Source organism: Trichosurus vulpecula, chromosome 5 (genome assembly GCF_011100635.1).
Source record: "Trichosurus vulpecula isolate mTriVul1 chromosome 5, mTriVul1.pri, whole genome shotgun sequence".
Taxonomy (NCBI): Eukaryota; Metazoa; Chordata; class Mammalia; order Diprotodontia; family Phalangeridae; genus Trichosurus; species Trichosurus vulpecula.
The window spans coordinates 217,816,111-217,832,501 of record NC_050577.1 but is presented as its reverse complement, the minus strand read 5'-3'; the positions used below and the strand labels follow the sequence as shown (position 1 = coordinate 217,832,501).

General features: G+C 38.4%; 1 protein-coding gene across 1 annotated transcript in view; it reads left to right on the top strand.

Moving 5' to 3' along the window:
• CFAP54 (cilia and flagella associated protein 54) overlaps nucleotides 1-16,391 on the top strand; it is a 303,572-nt gene that overhangs the window by 90,550 nt on the left and 196,631 nt on the right. Inside the window, exons 23-27 of the mRNA XM_036760711.1 lie at nucleotides 1,965-2,057; nucleotides 2,411-2,596; nucleotides 10,041-10,177; nucleotides 13,667-13,814; nucleotides 14,855-15,010. Of these exons, the coding sequence (XP_036616606.1) occupies nucleotides 1,965-2,057; nucleotides 2,411-2,596; nucleotides 10,041-10,177; nucleotides 13,667-13,814; nucleotides 14,855-15,010 (720 nt within the window). The remainder of the gene's footprint in view (nucleotides 1-1,964; nucleotides 2,058-2,410; nucleotides 2,597-10,040; nucleotides 10,178-13,666; nucleotides 13,815-14,854; nucleotides 15,011-16,391) is intronic.

The window sequence follows — 16,391 nt, the reverse complement described above, 5'->3', positions numbered from 1 at the left end:
ATTTCTTCTTTGACCCCATCACTCCCTACTTTGTCTTATCATTATCTACATGTATGTCATATTGTCCCCAATAGAAAGTAAAGCTCTTAAAGGCAAGGGGTCTTTTCTTTTGTTTTGTTGTATTACCGTCACCATAGACATAGTAGATTCTTGGTAAATGTTGGTTGAATTGAATTTTAAATGAATGTGTTTAATAATAATGAGGCTCAACTGTATTTTGAAATACTGTATCTGGGCAATTGGCATATTTTTAAAGTTTTCATTTATATGTTTATGTTGGATATGTTTCATTTTAGTCATTTCATTGTGACAGGCAGCATAGTATAATCATTCAATCAACAAGCATTTACCAAGCTCCTACTATGTGCTAGGTACTAGGTTAGGTGCTGGGCTTATCAAGACAGAAATGACAGAGGCCTCATCCCAAGCACTTGCCTGGAGGGAAAGGGTGGGAGAAAACCCTGGATTATGCTTTGAAGACCTCCAACATTTTACTGATGGTATGACCTTGGGATGACCACAGCCCCACCAAGCCTCAGTTACCACATCTTTAAATGAAGAAGTTAAAGTGGTTTATGTCTAAAGTCACTCAGATCTCTCTAATGCTTGGCTTTATAATGCCTGCAGAATGGGTAGCAATAGGTTGTGGAATTGCAAAGCCATTATGGTGTCATTATATTATTTTAGCTTCAGGATGCTTGGAACGCAGAGGACACAAGTCTCTAATGTTTAACCTTTACTTTTGAGAACTGGCCTCTAATACTTGATTTTATGTCCATCGATGCCACAGATTTCAGAAAATGTTAGTCGTTGGCTACAACACTAGGTGGTGCTATGTGTTTATTTAAGTAGAGGATTTTTATAATTTAACAATTCAGCCATTGGAAAAATCTTACCAGAATCTCTTCTTAAGGTACTTTAATTTACAAAATAAAAAATTTTAGGGAATTAAAATTCCTAGAATTAACTATGGGAATTAATACTTCTTTTTTAAAAAAGGTGACATGGCATTTAAAAATTCTCCAAATACACTGATTATATGCTATTTTTGTAATTAGAACATACTTTGTGTTATTTTCAATAGACTTTATTTAAATAAATGGACTTTATTTAAATAAAACTTGAAAATTTGTTTTACAGAGACATTCAATTCTGGAATTCTTGATTTTGGCTTTTTAAAAATTTAAACTGAGAACAATAACATCGTAACCTGTTAATGATACTGTAACCTTTAAATTTTCTGTATGAAAACTGGGGAACTGAATTTCAAAAATCTTTTATAAAATAACTCATTTTTTCCCACTCACTATATCTCAGCTCTTTTAATCAGTCTTCTTCCCCTAGAGGCTTTGTGTCTTTTGGTTTAGGCTTCATTGGAACTGTTTAAGATGTAATGGAGATGAGGGTGGATTGGAGAGGAGATGCAGACATGAATACCAGGTCGCTGCTAGACCTTCTCAAATATCACCAATCACCATATTTTCCCTTTGTCTGCCTTTCCCTGGGCCCCTGTCATCTACTGCCTAATAGGAGGTGGGGAAGAAATGGGAAATTAGGCATAGTGATACCTAAGGGCATGCTGGCTTATGGAGCTATTCTTCAGGTCTCATATTTTAACACTAATATGTTAGATAACACATTTGATTACAATAAAACCTGTCTCCCTGTTGATATCTTGGCAGAGGTATTAACATTTAAATGTCAAGATAGAGCTTAAAGAACTTCTTAGAAAATCAGAATCTAGTTGAGTCATGGTAGCAGGCTACCACTAAATTTGCTATTTTGCTTAAGAATTAATTGAGATATTTTGTAAATTGTCTTATGCTGTTATAAGCTTAAAATTCATCGAGAAACTTGATGATGTGCTTATTCAGAAAGTAATTCCTTCTTGATGCAATGAGATGAGACAAGCTAAATATCTTCTTGAGATTGCACATGATGAGGCTGTCTTTTTCTTCTGAAAGGTTGCTTGGTACACCATTTTGGGATGTCCGGTGGGAACACGTATTGGAAAAGTAAGGTTGAACAACCATTGTCTTCCAAACTGTGGACAACCAGTAAGTCAAAGTCATCACTTGTCTATGGCTTATATTTTTCCTAAAATTGCCTAATTAGTACAGATTAGTTTTTTTCTTAAATAAGGATGATGTTTTTAGTGTTTGCTTCAGGGAATTTGTTGAATTGTGACTTGAAATAAAACTAATCTCCCATTGCACAGGATATCCCCAAAGTCATAGTTTTAAGCTATTTAAAACTAAAACTGCACTAAGATTTTTGAACACACTCTATATTACAGGAAACAATAAGTGTGGGTTTTTTTTGGAGGGGTAGTTTATTGAATTACTTTTATAAACAGTGTGGATGATGTCTTAATGTAAACTAAGTAATCTGATATGTTATTTGTTAATAGGTGCCTGCAAATGATAAAACCCTTTTAGAAGTTGTTGGTTTAGAGCCCAATGAAAAATACATATTTGCAGTTGCTGCTTATGGCCCTGATGGAGAACTTATTGGGGAGGCAATTGGAGAGACATCTAAGCCAATTCTGGTTTACATGCCACTTTCTACAGTTACTACTCGTTTATATCTGACTGAGGTAGGACAGATTTTAAGCTGTGAAATTAACTCTCTCTGTCTGTCTCTCTGTCTCTGTCTCTGTCTCTGTCTCTCCCCAATTCCAGTTTTTCTTTTTCTTAATATTTTGGTTTCTGATTAAAAAAAAACACAGCGGATAACCAAAATAGTCAATAGTTAGTAAATATTTACTGAACACCTACTATGTACCAGACACTCTGCTAAGCCCTGGGGAAACAAGCATGGGTGAAAAAAAGATAGTCCCTGCCCTCAGGGAACTTATAATGTAATAGGGGAGGAGAATACATAAAAGGAAGCTGAAAAGAGGGAGAGGGGAAGACCCTACCTGTTGTAGGGTCAAGATAGAAAAGTCAGAAAAGTCCCAGAGTAGTGTAGCCGTGAGAAATGAGATGTCTGAGCCTTATAAGCTCTCTCCTTAAATGAAGGTCCCATGCTCCAGTCAGAGACACAGAGGGTGGTGATGAGGTTGAGTACCAAGGCTGAGGAGATCTTACAGGATGAGATTATCCCAATGATAAGTGTCCTGGGGCATGATGGAGAAGACAGAGAAATCCCAAGAGTAGTGCAGCCAGGTGAGAAATGAATAGATATCTGACTGCAAAACTAAGAATCTACTAAGAATTTACCATGATATAAATAGAAAATGAGTAAAAATTAAACCCATCCAAATAATTTTAGGATTCCCTCTTTTTGTAGGGAATAAAATTGGGGACTGAATGCATGATTTCATTGGTAGGAGGTACTCCCACAAGAGGACAATTCCTTTTAACAATGGCCCCTATGCAACTTATGAATCTTAGCTGTCAAGGGCAGTGAGAGATTCAGTGACTTGCCTAAGGTCACATGATCAGTATGAGTAGAGGTGGAGCTTGAACACTCCCTTATATGAATGATCCAAATCTTCCCTTTTCTAAATCTGTTTTTTCTTACTTTGTATCTTAGACTGGCAAATTCCAATAGCTTTAGGTTTAGAGCAAGACATAAAAGCATGTGAATTCCTCTTTTTTTCCCTACAAATGAATTTTCTCTAAAGCCCAACTCTGAAGCCTCATTGCGACACAGAGACAATTGTGGTTTCCTGATTGCTTTGTGAGCTTATCAGGTCCTACCAATTTGGAAAGTGGATATGCCCAGAAAAAGACTTGTCTGAGGCTAGCTCAATTTGTCAGGATTCATGCCCAGAGAGATAGCCACAGGAAAATGACTTTTTTGGAATATAGGAATTTACAGTTGTGATCTCTGGCAATGGAAAAGCTAGCCATCCCAACAAAATAAAAACTCTTCTGCCATATTGAAACATTCTTATTAAAAATAAATCTTGTTTTAGACTTCTGATTACTTGGTTTGAACCAGATAATTTCTGTCTCAAGCAGTATCTTATTTTATGCAATTTGTGCTAAGGCTGCTTATACTTTTTAATAGCATTCATAAAGTAGTGAAGAAAATAGGCTGATTCCGCAGTTTTCTTCTTTCTTTTTAAAAATCAAATTAGCCAATGGTTCATTTTATTTTATTTTTCATAAAACTAGTTTTTAGTTTTATTCAATGGATTTTTAACTTTCAATTTTATTGATCTCTCCTTTGATTTTCAGGATTTCTATTTTTATGTTTAAATGGAGATTTTTAATTTGTTGTTTTTATAGTTTTTTTAGCTTCATGTTGTCATTATCTGTAATGAAATTATTGATTGTTTCTATGATTTGTTTTTTGAATCACATATTCTTTAGGATTAGATTATTTAGTTTCCAATTAATTTTTAATCTATGCTTCAAAGGCCCTTTATTGAATGTAATTTTTATTGCAGAATGGTCCAAAAAGGGTGCATTTAATATTTATAACGAATGCTTTTTGGCATTTGTTTGTCAGGTTTTTAATGCCTTAATACACAATTTTTCTAAAGGTGCCATAGACATCTAAGATTTAGATATATTCCTCTCTATTTCCATTCAGTGTTCTTCAGAGTTCTATCATATCTAGCTTTTCTAAAACTCTATTTATTAGTCTAATTCTTAAGCAGCAAACATTGATAGCATTACTATGAAGATAAAAATAGAATTAAATCAGTATGTAGAGACTATGTAAAAAGGAATGTCTGAAGAGGGAAATATCTGAGATTAAGTGAACATTTCAGAGGATTTAGAGGTGAAAAGACCTTAGAGATTTTGTAGTCAGTTTTCTAGTTTTATTAATGATACAGTTGAAGCCAGGAGAGATCAAATGACTTACCTGAGGACTATACAGACTTTGAATCCAAGTCTTCTGACTCCGGAGCCCATTATATCACACCCCTTCTCTTTAGCTTGAAACTACTTTGGATTTTGTTTTCTGAATATTGCATCTTAATTGCCCTCTCCACCTTCCTCCCCTTCCCCCAAATGTCTTCTAGGTATATGTAGATTGAAGACATCATTAACCAATACAGGTATGGTCTCAAAGGGGAAAAAGGAGGTTTGTGATTCTACCAGCCCAAGATTTATTTGGCTTTCAGTCTGTTAATTGTGCTGATGTGGAATATTGTTCTTATTTCTTCACATTTCCAGCTTGCTCTCTTCTAAAAAAATTTTCCACTCAAGTTGATTAGTTCATAAATCAAAATTATGAGGTATTTGATACCAAATATCTGTCTTTAAAATGCAGAGAGAGCTTTCCAGGGTTTTTTTCAACACTAGCTGGGATTGTTTGGTTGGCCAGTCATTTTGCGTTTTTGTTTTTTTTGGGGGGGGGCAGGGCAATTGGGATTAAGTGACTTGCCCAAGGTCACACAGCTAGTACTTGTGTCAAGTGTCTGAGGCTGGATTTGAAAACAGGTCCTCCTGACTCCAGGGCTAGTGCTCTACTCACTGTGCCACCTAGCTGCCCCAAGGCCAGTCATTTTCTTTGTTTGGATATCATCTCTGGAATCTTTACACAGCCCTCTTTGGTGTAAGAAAATTATTTGGTAGGGAAGACAGTTTTTTGTTTTTTAGTCAAGATCAATTTTCCTGTAGGAAATGATTGGTCTCCTGGTCTCCTTTGCCTGATTTTTCAAAAGAAATTGTCTCCTTCTGTAGTGCAAAGTGTGCCAGAAAGTAAGTTGACAATGTTAGCTGTTTTTAGCATAGCACTGGGCTTGCAGCTGGAGATTATTTTTCTGCTTTGCATTGACAAATTGAGAACATCATAATTTGAGAGGTGTCTGGGTTCACTTTTTACTACTCTTTAGTAAATCGTTTCACATAGAAACCAAATTGAAATCTTCTTGATTTAGCAATAGAAGGATCATTTAGAAGTTGTTACCTTTCCTACTGTTTCTGTTTCTTGGGATTGATCATTTCTCTTATACTTGTTTGAAGGTAACATTAGTGTTTTAATTTCAATTTTCAGTCACTCAGAGGGATCTGTAATCTCACTTATTTGGACATTCCTTCTAGTGGCACACATCACAACCTATTCATGACTGCCTAACCTGTGTGACCCTTGTCCATGCCTTCCCCAAACTTCATCCTAAAAAGGTGATACACTGTAGGATATTGTGAAAACTTGGCTGTTCCTTACTAACACTCTCATTGAGGATGCCCTTGGTTCACATCTAGATGATTCTCATCAAGATTTTCTTTATGGAAAAGGAAAGTAGGGCTATAGGTCAGTAGTTCCTGATAATTCTTTCAGCTGTCTTTTGGGGAGTGGGGTGCAACATTAATAATGTCTGATATGTTTTCCAGGTCTTTGATTCTTCCTCTTCTTTAGCTACTTGGTGAATTGGTCCCTCAAAAACCTGACAATTATATTGGTACCAGCATGATCTTCTCTGAATATACTGGAAAAGTCTGGTTGCTTTCCCCAGATTTGTTTTCTGTAATGCCATTTTAATTTCTTCTATAAACACCTCTGGGGCCATGATGTTAGAGTTCAGGTGTGGTGGCACTAAAGATTTTTATAGATCTTTTCCATTTTTCTTCTGTTTTTCATGCCCCATTTTTGTCCTTAAGTGTCCTTGGGATGACTTTTCTTATTTGGATCCCTTGTTAAGTTTTTTTAGAAGCTGCTTTTCTCTGCTTCTTGAAGCAATACTCCTCATAATCATCCTTCATCTTTGTATGATTCTACAAACAAGTTTGCATTCTAAACCAGTGTTGGCTTTAGCCACCATCTTGCTTCTCCTGTGTAGCAACAATTTGACTAGCAGCTGCTGTGGGGGTGAAAGACCAACACAAGCCCAACAACACGGATGCTGCCAGCAGAGGTTCTTTTGATCTGCTTTACTAAGGAAAGCAACATTAAGGGGTTAACAATCTTATTTCAATCCAACATACGAATATCATTCACTTAGTTCAGGGGAAAAAGCCAGCATCCTGAACTTCAGAGCAAATACAAACAAATTAAAAACATACATTATAAACAGACCAAATACAATTCACAGTCACCAAGAAACCAACATCTGAGTTCAGGAGCTGGGGAGCTCATAACAATGGCTGGCCCAGAGTCACGCGCCATTCCTCCTGTGGCTCACAGCTCCCAGGGAGAACGCCAACCTCTGGGTTTATATATCTTGTTCAGGGTCAAAGGTGAGTCACACATGCGACCCACCTATGTGACCTAAAAGCGTCACAAAAACTCGATTTTAACCCACGTGCTCGAAAAGCCTCAGATGTCACAAACATGTCACTCAAACCCATGTAAACTAGGCTTTCCCTTGAGGCAAGGAGGTCATCAAGGACTCCTAATTTAATCAAGGAAACAAAGGTCAAACTCTTCAAGGGCACTTGATTGAATAAGTGCTAAAAGCCCATCTTAATACCAATACATCTTGGCAAGTAAATTATGTGTTTTCTGACTAAGATTATTTTAAGGCTCTTTTGTTCTCCTTTTCATGGGAGTTGATGTACATGGGTTAATTCTTTCTATAAAATTTCAGCTGTCCATTGCCCTTTTGGTCATTTTAGCAAGTTAAAAATAAGTTGGTTGGCATCAAGTCCACATTAGCATCAGAGTTCATATTTTACCAATTCTTAATGGCTAACATTACCTTTTAGAGTTGATTTCATACTTTTTCTCAATATTAGCTGATGGCTTTTAGGAGAGTCAGGTGATTCTTCATCAGACCTTCTCTATAGTATTTCTCTCTTTGTCTTAAGAGTGACTAATTAAAGCTATTGGAAATTGTTAAGGAGCTTTTTATGAACTGTACAGTTGCTCTGCATTTCCTTTTATTACCCTTTTTCTATCTCCATTTCTCTTTAGCTTTATTCTTCAGGTCAAGAGCATAATCTTATGTTCCTCCATTTTAAATGCAATTCTATGGAGGCTGAATGATATTATGTAAAAAGTAGGCAATTGAAAATGTAGCCTTGGCCCTACATAGTAAGATCTTAGATAAATAGTAGAATCAGACACAATCAGTAGTGTGGTGTTAGAAAGAGCATTGGCTCTATGATTAGAAGACATGGGTTCTTCAAAACCCACCTCTGGTGTTTGCTTCCTCTGTGGCTGGGTATGTCATGCAAACTCTGTAGGCTTCAGTTTCCTCACACGTAAAATAATGGGGTTGGATTGAATGATTTCTGACATCTTCTAGAGCTGAGTTATATGAAATGATGTAGTGTCAGTTTATCTGCAAATTGAAGCTAATTCCATATCTTGTACTTTAGTGTTAGCAAAGCATTCACCAAAGTCCATCAAGGTATAACGCTCTTCTTATGGATAACATAGAGTGCTAAAGTCAAGGTCAATGAATGTTTACCATAAGGTGGATTCAGAACTGATTGATTGGCAGGAGACAAAGAAGAGTCATTAACAGTTCAGTTTTATTTTGTAAGAAGCTCTTAGAGGCATAAGGAATGCCTTAGCTCTGTCCTTCATCTTGGGCTCTTTCAAAGCCCAAGATGATATTTGCTTTTCAAATGTGCAGATGACACAAAGCTGGAAGAGATGTAGCTAACATGTTGGATGACAGAGTTAGGATCTGGAAAGAATTTGATAGACTCAAAGACTGGGCTGAATCTGTTAAGATGATATTTCATAGGGATAGAGATTGCCTTTGATATACACCATAATATCTGGAAGAGAGGAAGGATTGGGGGGTAGAGATAACAAGACAAATTCGCAGATGACACAAAGCTAGGAGAGATAGGGGGGGGGTCTGTGAGAGGTCTGTGGAAATTGTTTCCTCTTAAAAAGAGTTCTTACTCAAAAAGGTTTGGAGCTGATGGGGCATAAGCATTTATGAGTGCCAGAAGCCACGAGTTGGAGTGGGCTGCTGACCGTGGTGCTGACACATTTGGAGACTAAGGTGTTCTGAGACCTAGGTACCCTGGGAAAGTGAATTGCCTCAGATTCACATTGATGATTCCTGAGGGCTGCTTTTAGACAGGACAGTAACTCCTCCTCTCTAGGCCACTTGGCAGTCAAGGGCTTCCTATGTGAACCAACTAGTACTAGTTATCATATGATGACCTCATCTCTGTGTAGTGAAGTTATTGAAGAGTTTTTGAAGCTTCAGTAGCTTTGACTGAAGAAAACAAATCATTACAGGATTTGGCTCTAGGAAGAACCCTGGCTTCCCAGCATCTGATTATTTGGTCCTTCATTTTCTGGGTTGTGATTTCTGTGGGTCTGGTCCTTGGCTGGCTTAGGATAGCCATTCTATGTATACTTAAGGGCTTGGTCTTCTTCTGGGTTTCAGGTAATCTATGCGTGCTATTCAAAAAGAGAAGGAATCAGGGTTTGGTCCTGCTTAAGCCACAGGGGCTTCCATTGACTGCAAAGGAAAGTGGATTAAAGTCAAGAAATGCTTGAGAAGTTGAGAAAAGTTGAGAAATCCCAGCAGCTTATTGGGGCTATATTGTATGGGGCCCTACCCAAGTAGTAGTGAGATTAGAATGTCATGGGGAGGTGGATATGAGGGATATAATGATTACTCCAAGTGCTAAACATAAGACATACTGTGTCCCTTCTTAACTTTTCTCTTTTATTCTTTTCTCTTTTCAGCTCTTTTCCCTTTGTTGTATGAAAGCCCCTAAAGTGTCAGTCAGAGCCAGGGAAGAATGAAGTATATTTCATACTTTTGGTTTGGGAAATATGATTGTTTCTTTTGGAACAGATTGTTCATTATAACAATATTTATAATATATGCCATGTACTGCAGAGATAGATGGAAATGAAATTAATTTGGCTCAGATGTGATCTTTGTTTTGCTTAGGAGGATTTGAAATATCTTTTCAGAGATTTCAAATTTCCATGTAATTTAGGAGTGAAAGAGGTTCTAAAATGTGTTAGTCTCTCTTGCCGGTTGACATAGTTACCATAGTGTGTGGTGTTCTTGGTGTTCTAAGGAAGAACAGCAAACTAAAAAAAAATTGTATTTGAAATTAGAGTTTGATAGCACTGAAACAGAAGTTATGTTTAATTATCTGTGCCCATGAAGTAAAAGAAAATTTCATATTTCAAAAATATGCCTTATCTTGTAGGTTGCCTATCAAGTTGGTAAATATTCGTTGGCCAAGAAAGCCTTTGCACCAGTTTGGGATTATTTTGTCTATACTCCTTCTCCAGCAAATCCATCAATTATTTCCTTAAACAGCACGCTAACTATTATACCACGCAGGTATTTGGAAAAATATTTTTTCAAATATAGATTTAGCTATTCCAGATGTCATTCTTTGGGATGAGACTGTGCAGTGGTTTATTGTAATTTTAACATTAAAGATGTTTCTTAATGATTATATTTGACATATAATAATTGTTACATATGGTGAACAGTTATATCTATGTTAATAAGTATCTATATTAATAGTTATAGCTATATAATTAACAGTTATATCTATGTTACACATGCATTCCAACGATACATTTGTTTTGTTAGAAACTTCATTATGAGAATGAGAAATAATGCACGAAGCACAGAGAAGCATTAGAAAGTCAAATGGGGACATCCAAGTATAAAAATATCATTAAAAATTCATGAGAATACTACCTAATGTGGCAGAAAATGCAAAATATGGGTCTGGGAACCTTGAAGCCCCATGGAGAGGGATGGGGAAGGCTGTTTTGGGGTTAGGTAGACTTGTGTTAAGGTGAGAGAGAAGTGATTGCTTTCTCCACCCCACTTCTTCTTCCCCAACTCTTCCCTCCTTCTAAATAGCTCCGAGGAATAGGTCTCTAGGACCTGAAACCAGGGCCAGTAGAGTATATCTGCTTCTCCCCCTCCTGGCTACCATGTACCAGGAATGGTCCAGGAGAAGGTAAAGTGTGATTTCTGGCATGCAGATACTTTTTGTGCCTTTAAGTAGGTACATATGTCATCTCAGTCCACAATTATATATAAAAGACTTAAAATTCAAAGGGCTGTGGAGTTAGCTTCTTGCCTGACTCTCATTCTCCTAAGAGTGACAAATGGCTTTTGATAGGCCATATGATGAAGGAGGTAGAGCACTGGCCTTGGAGGCAAGAAGACCCAGGTTTGAGTCCTGATTCTGACACATCCTGGGAGACCCTGGGCAAGTGGCTTCACCTTTTAGGGCCTCAGTTGCAGAGCAAGCGCCGATCCAAGCGCCGGTCTGCGTGGCTGGTGATGCTAGCTAACATTTATATAGTGCTTTATGCCTTTAAGTAAATTACCCCATTTGGACCTCCTGGCAGCCCTGGGAGAGAGGCAACACTGTTGTCTCCATTTTATGGATGAGGAAACTGAGGCTGAAAGAGTTTAAGTGACTTGCTCATGATCACATAGCTGGTAAGTAGCTAGCGCAGGATTAGAACTCAGGTCTTCCTGACTCCAAGTCTGGCACTCCATCTGGGATGTCACCTCATTAGTAGGAGGGTCTCAGCAGAGACCCTATGCTTCTCATTAGAATTTCCCATACCAGTGAAATAACAGTTCCGGTTTAAAAAAATTGATGATGGGCCCTCACCTGTTTTGCAGGAGGTAAGAAGGAAAGAGAGGAGTAAATGAGGTGCCCAAGGTGGGGGAGGAGTCAAGATTATTTCTAATTGGAATACAGAAAGGGAGGTGGTCTGAGAGAGGAAACCAACTTCACAAGCTGCTTAATTTTTTCCTAGGATTGACCTCATTGGCCTTCAACAAGGCAGGGACAGATCGAAATTGAGTGAGTGTATGAATGTATGGATGAACGTACGATAAATTTCATAAGAATGGTACCAAGTGCTATCAGGATTCAGAACAGAGGGAGATCCGAGGTGGTTGAGATATCAGAGAAAGCTCCCCAAAGGTGATAGCATTGGAGATGGACCTCGGAATATAGGTAGAAATTGGGGAAGGGGTCATGGACGTTCAAGTCAGAGGGAATACATTGAGAAAATTGGTGTTGGATGGGGCCATATGGCATAAAGGTAATTTGGGTTGTAAGAAATAATCTGGCTACATATAATTGTTTCCATGTTGGCTCCCCCAATAGACTATGGGCCTCTTGAGGTCAGGGACCATATTTTTGTCTTTCTTTGTATACTAAGCACTTAGCACAATGCCTAGAATACAGTAAGTGCTTAATAAATGCTTATTGACTCTTGACTGACTGATTAGCTGGAACATAGAGTGTTTTTAGTGAAGTGGTAGGGAATGTCACTGCATTTATAGAACCTCAGAAATAATGAAGAGAGAAAGGCTGGAGATGATTGGTAGAATAGGGCCCTAGGAGATGTGGGAGGGGCTAAGAATCAAGTATAGTGAAAGGGGTTAAATCTGGAAGGGGGATGGGTCATTTTTCTTCAGGGATGGAGCAAAGAAAAGGTTGGTGAGGTGAGGATAAAGCTTGTTCGAGGGGAAGAAGAGGAAATTGTAGCAAATTCAGATCCTATCTATGTTTTCAGTGTAACATTATCTGATAAAAATGACAAGGAGGCCTTTGGGAGAGTAGGAGAAGCTGACAAATAGGAGAAAAAGTCAATAAAATTAATGAAAGATTTGCTGGGAAGTAGTGAAGCCTACACTGAGTTTAAATGGTGTGACTTTGTAGTGGGCCAAGTCTTGTTGTGACATATGCTAACATGGTTGGCAGTTTGAGAATGGTAACAGATAAAATGGATACATTGGGGTTTGGAAAGGAGAGAAGGTCAATGGGAAAAAGACTCTGAGGGCAGTAGTGTACCACATCCATACTTCTGGGTAGAAGACAAGTGAAGCGTTACTGGGTAAGATGGACTAGAAAAAAGAGAGCGTTCAAGAAAGTAGAGATCATTTCAGGAGGAAGGAGCAGGGCCAGTGGCAGTGATGGAGGGGGAGAGAGGAAGGAGTCAAAGAACAGTAGCTTGTGGTCAGAGAAGAAGTTTGCAGCTCAAGCTTTCACAGGTGGAGTGAGATCTCAGGTGCTTCCATATGGGTGGGCTGTGAAATGGAATGGAAATGAAAGTCACTGCAGTGGCGGTCCTGGAACTACGATCCTGGTGTGATAGAAGGCTCAACATGGACATTGGAATCATGAGAGTGTTGCTAGAAGATGAGGTGGAAGATGGATGCCCTAGGTGCCGAAGTCATTGAAGAATTTGGGGAAGGATTAGTTAGCATGTTAGTAAGTGACTGAAATCAGAATGGTAAAAGGAAGTGGGCAGTATAAAGATAGCCAGATTTAGGAAGATGAGAGGTGATTGAGTGAGAAACAGACATCAGGAAGCTGTGAAAAGTAAGCCTGGCTCTCCTCTTGTCCTAATGCTTTAGGGAAGAAGAATAGGAAAAAAATAACATATTTTGAGCAATTCATCCAAAAACTAGACAACTTTTATGAAAAATTCTCCACCTATAGGCTTCCCCCCAACAAATTCCACAAAGGATTTTGCATATCTCTGGAGAATGTCATTGAAGGATATAGTATGGACCGCCAGGTTTTTAGGAGGTGGAAGAAGTATTGAAGAATATGGAAGAATTTGTTCACAGGAGAAAGTTCTCTAAATAGCACAGCCAAGTGGGCTGTGTGTTTGTCACCCAGTAGAGGTACCTTACAACATTGGCCTCTTGTAGTGTATGCCTAACGAGTATTTGTTGAAATCTGATTCTTGAGAGCCATCATTAACCTAGTGTACACATTGGACCAGGTTGTGTTTTTCCCTGTAGTCACCCTCTCCTTGCTTTTATATTTTGTAGGTTACATACAGATACCTTGTCAGAGTCTTCCTCAGTCCTTTTATACCATTTCATAAGATGTGTTTTTGTAACGAGTAGCATTAACATTGTGGAACAAAAGCTCTTCTGTGATGCCATTAGGGGAAATCAGGTTTTCACCTGTCAACAAGTAAGTGGATTCAACTGATAGCAAAATGCCCCTAATGCGAAATGATCTTGATTTTCTTTTTTTTATAGCCTGAAGTTTCATCATTTAACCCAACAATGACCAACCATAGCCCCTTGTGGGACAGAAAGCTTCTAATATATGAGTCCCTAATGGTTAGGGACAAGGCGGCTCCAACATGTTTATTGGACATGCAGGTCTCATGTGCGCAGGTTCCAGCAAGTAAGAAAATTGGTTTCCCAGAAGAGGCAGGAAAAGGCATTCCCCCCTCCTCCCACTCCTTTGGAGAGATGGGAGTCCAGTGGTTTGGAACACTGCATATAATGTTGGATTTGTTGACTGTAGTCAAGACAGATTATGAAGGAAAAGCCAAGAAGCTGCTAGAATTAATGGAAAATTCCAAAAATGGAGGAAAGAAGGATCTATTTTGCTGACTTTTCCCTCTTCTTCTATTTTTTCTTAATTTTTTGTTATAAAAAATGACCTTTCTGTTATAATCCTTTTGTTATAAAGAATAACCTTCCTCTGTGGGACGGAGAGGAGGAGGGGAAAGAAGACATGGGGAAAAGTCAAGGCAATTTAAAGATAAAAGATACAGATAAAAACCTATTAGAAGAAAAAAGAAAATCAGCTTTCTAGTGTTTACTTCTTAACAATCAAATGATGTTTCTTAAAAGTTTAAAATTTTAGCTGATCGTGACCCTTAAGTCCCTATCTCTCTTTCTATTTTATTTACCTACATGTGGCAGTTGTGAATTTTTGCTGTTTGTTTCTTCCTGGCCTTAAACATCATCCACTAGTCTCTATTGAATTGTACTTTGTTTCTTCTTTTGTGTAGCTAGGTGGCCCAATGGATAGAGCTCTGGGTCTGGAGTCAGGAAGACCTGAATTCAAATCCAGTACTGTGCCATCTTGCTGCCCTTGGCTGTTCCCAAAGGAGTTGCTGAGCCACCAGACTCTCTTCTTTTCCTTGGAGATGAGTGATTAAGGAAGCAGATATTGTAGCTGAGTAATAATGTCTTTTCCCCCCCTTTTTAAAACAGGCTGCCAGACTAGTGGAATGTCAGAGAATGCTAGTGGCAATTGAACTTAGTATGTCCTTAAATGATTCGAATTTTGCCCTACAAGCTGTTGTTCAGTGCTATGGTCTCCTGGCCCCTCTAATCTTTCACAATATTGTTCTGGTACCAGCAATCCAGGTAAGAGCAGTTGATGATGGAGGATGTCTTTTGGGGAGGTGGACGGGGAAGATAAAGGTAGTGTCTCCTTTGTAGGATGAAAGTTAGCTAGGAACAAGAAGGAGCCTAGTGATGGTGTATGGGATGGAGTGATGGATGGAGAGAATGGAAGTGGGAAAAATGTCCAGGGGGCAGGAAGTGACTTATCCTTGGCTATGCAGTGAGTTAACATGAAAGACCATGTGTATATTATTAGGGCATTCTGAACTCCTCCTAGGTGGTTTTCCCACACTTCAAATTTCACCTTCACTACAAATAGCTCTTTTCCATGTAGTGTCACTTTTTTCTATTAAAAGAAGGCACACTTGTGTGTGCTCAGGCTGGACTCAGAGAGATTGGTTTCTCCTCTGAGTTGCTACAAGGGTCTGGGTAAATCAAGGTTTGAGCCAAAGCAAAATATGGCTTGGTGTCCTTGAATGTACTTTGCTGTCCCTTGTGAATCGGCACTTCACCAGTCTGGCAAATAAGGAGAGCTGGTACAGGGATCTGAGGAGGGCCTCGACCAATTCAATATTCAAGATGGCATCCTGAGAATAGAGGAGACTATGATTCAGACAATGTCCCCTCTCCTTCTTGGATGATCATGTTATCATAAAACCTTAAGGGTTGGAGGGGATTGTAGAGGTGATCAGGTCTAGCCAATGTTTGAGCAAAAATCTCTTCTACAAATGGCTCAGCAAGTAGTCCTTCAGCTCTGTTTTGTGTTTTCAGTGATAGGAGACTGTAAAAAAAAAGGAAGGAAGGAGGAAAGAAAGAAAGAAAGAAAGAAAGAAAGAAAGAAAGAAAGAAAGAAAGAAAGAAAGAAAGAAAGAGAAAGAAAAACTGAGAGCCTTTCTGGGCAAAGAAATCCACCTTTATTTAAGAAAACAGAGTTAGTGGTCTGCTGTCCACCCAGTATGATCTGAGACCCCAACCTATAGAAATCATAAAGATTTATAGTTTTCTTAATTCTTGTTTGGTGGAAAAAAGGAAAAGGCTTGTGTTAGGCAAATTTGTTCTCTTTGACCTCAGGCAGGCTCTTGAAAAAAGGAGGTCATTGTTTTGCAAGAAACTCAGAGTAAACAACTGCACTTTAATACAAAGATGATAATAGTCAAAGATGATTAATAGTCACACACTTTTATAGTGATTATAGTTCCACTGTTACACTCATAATGATTATAATCACACTCCTTAGGTTAACTAACACAGGCATTTTCCTGGGACTACATGATAGTTTGGTTACACACAGGTTTTTGATACCTGGGACTATGTCTTTACTATAAATCACATAGTTATTTCTTCCCCCAATAGTTATAGATCATACATGATCATAGAACAAGGCATTCAAGGCATTGATTAT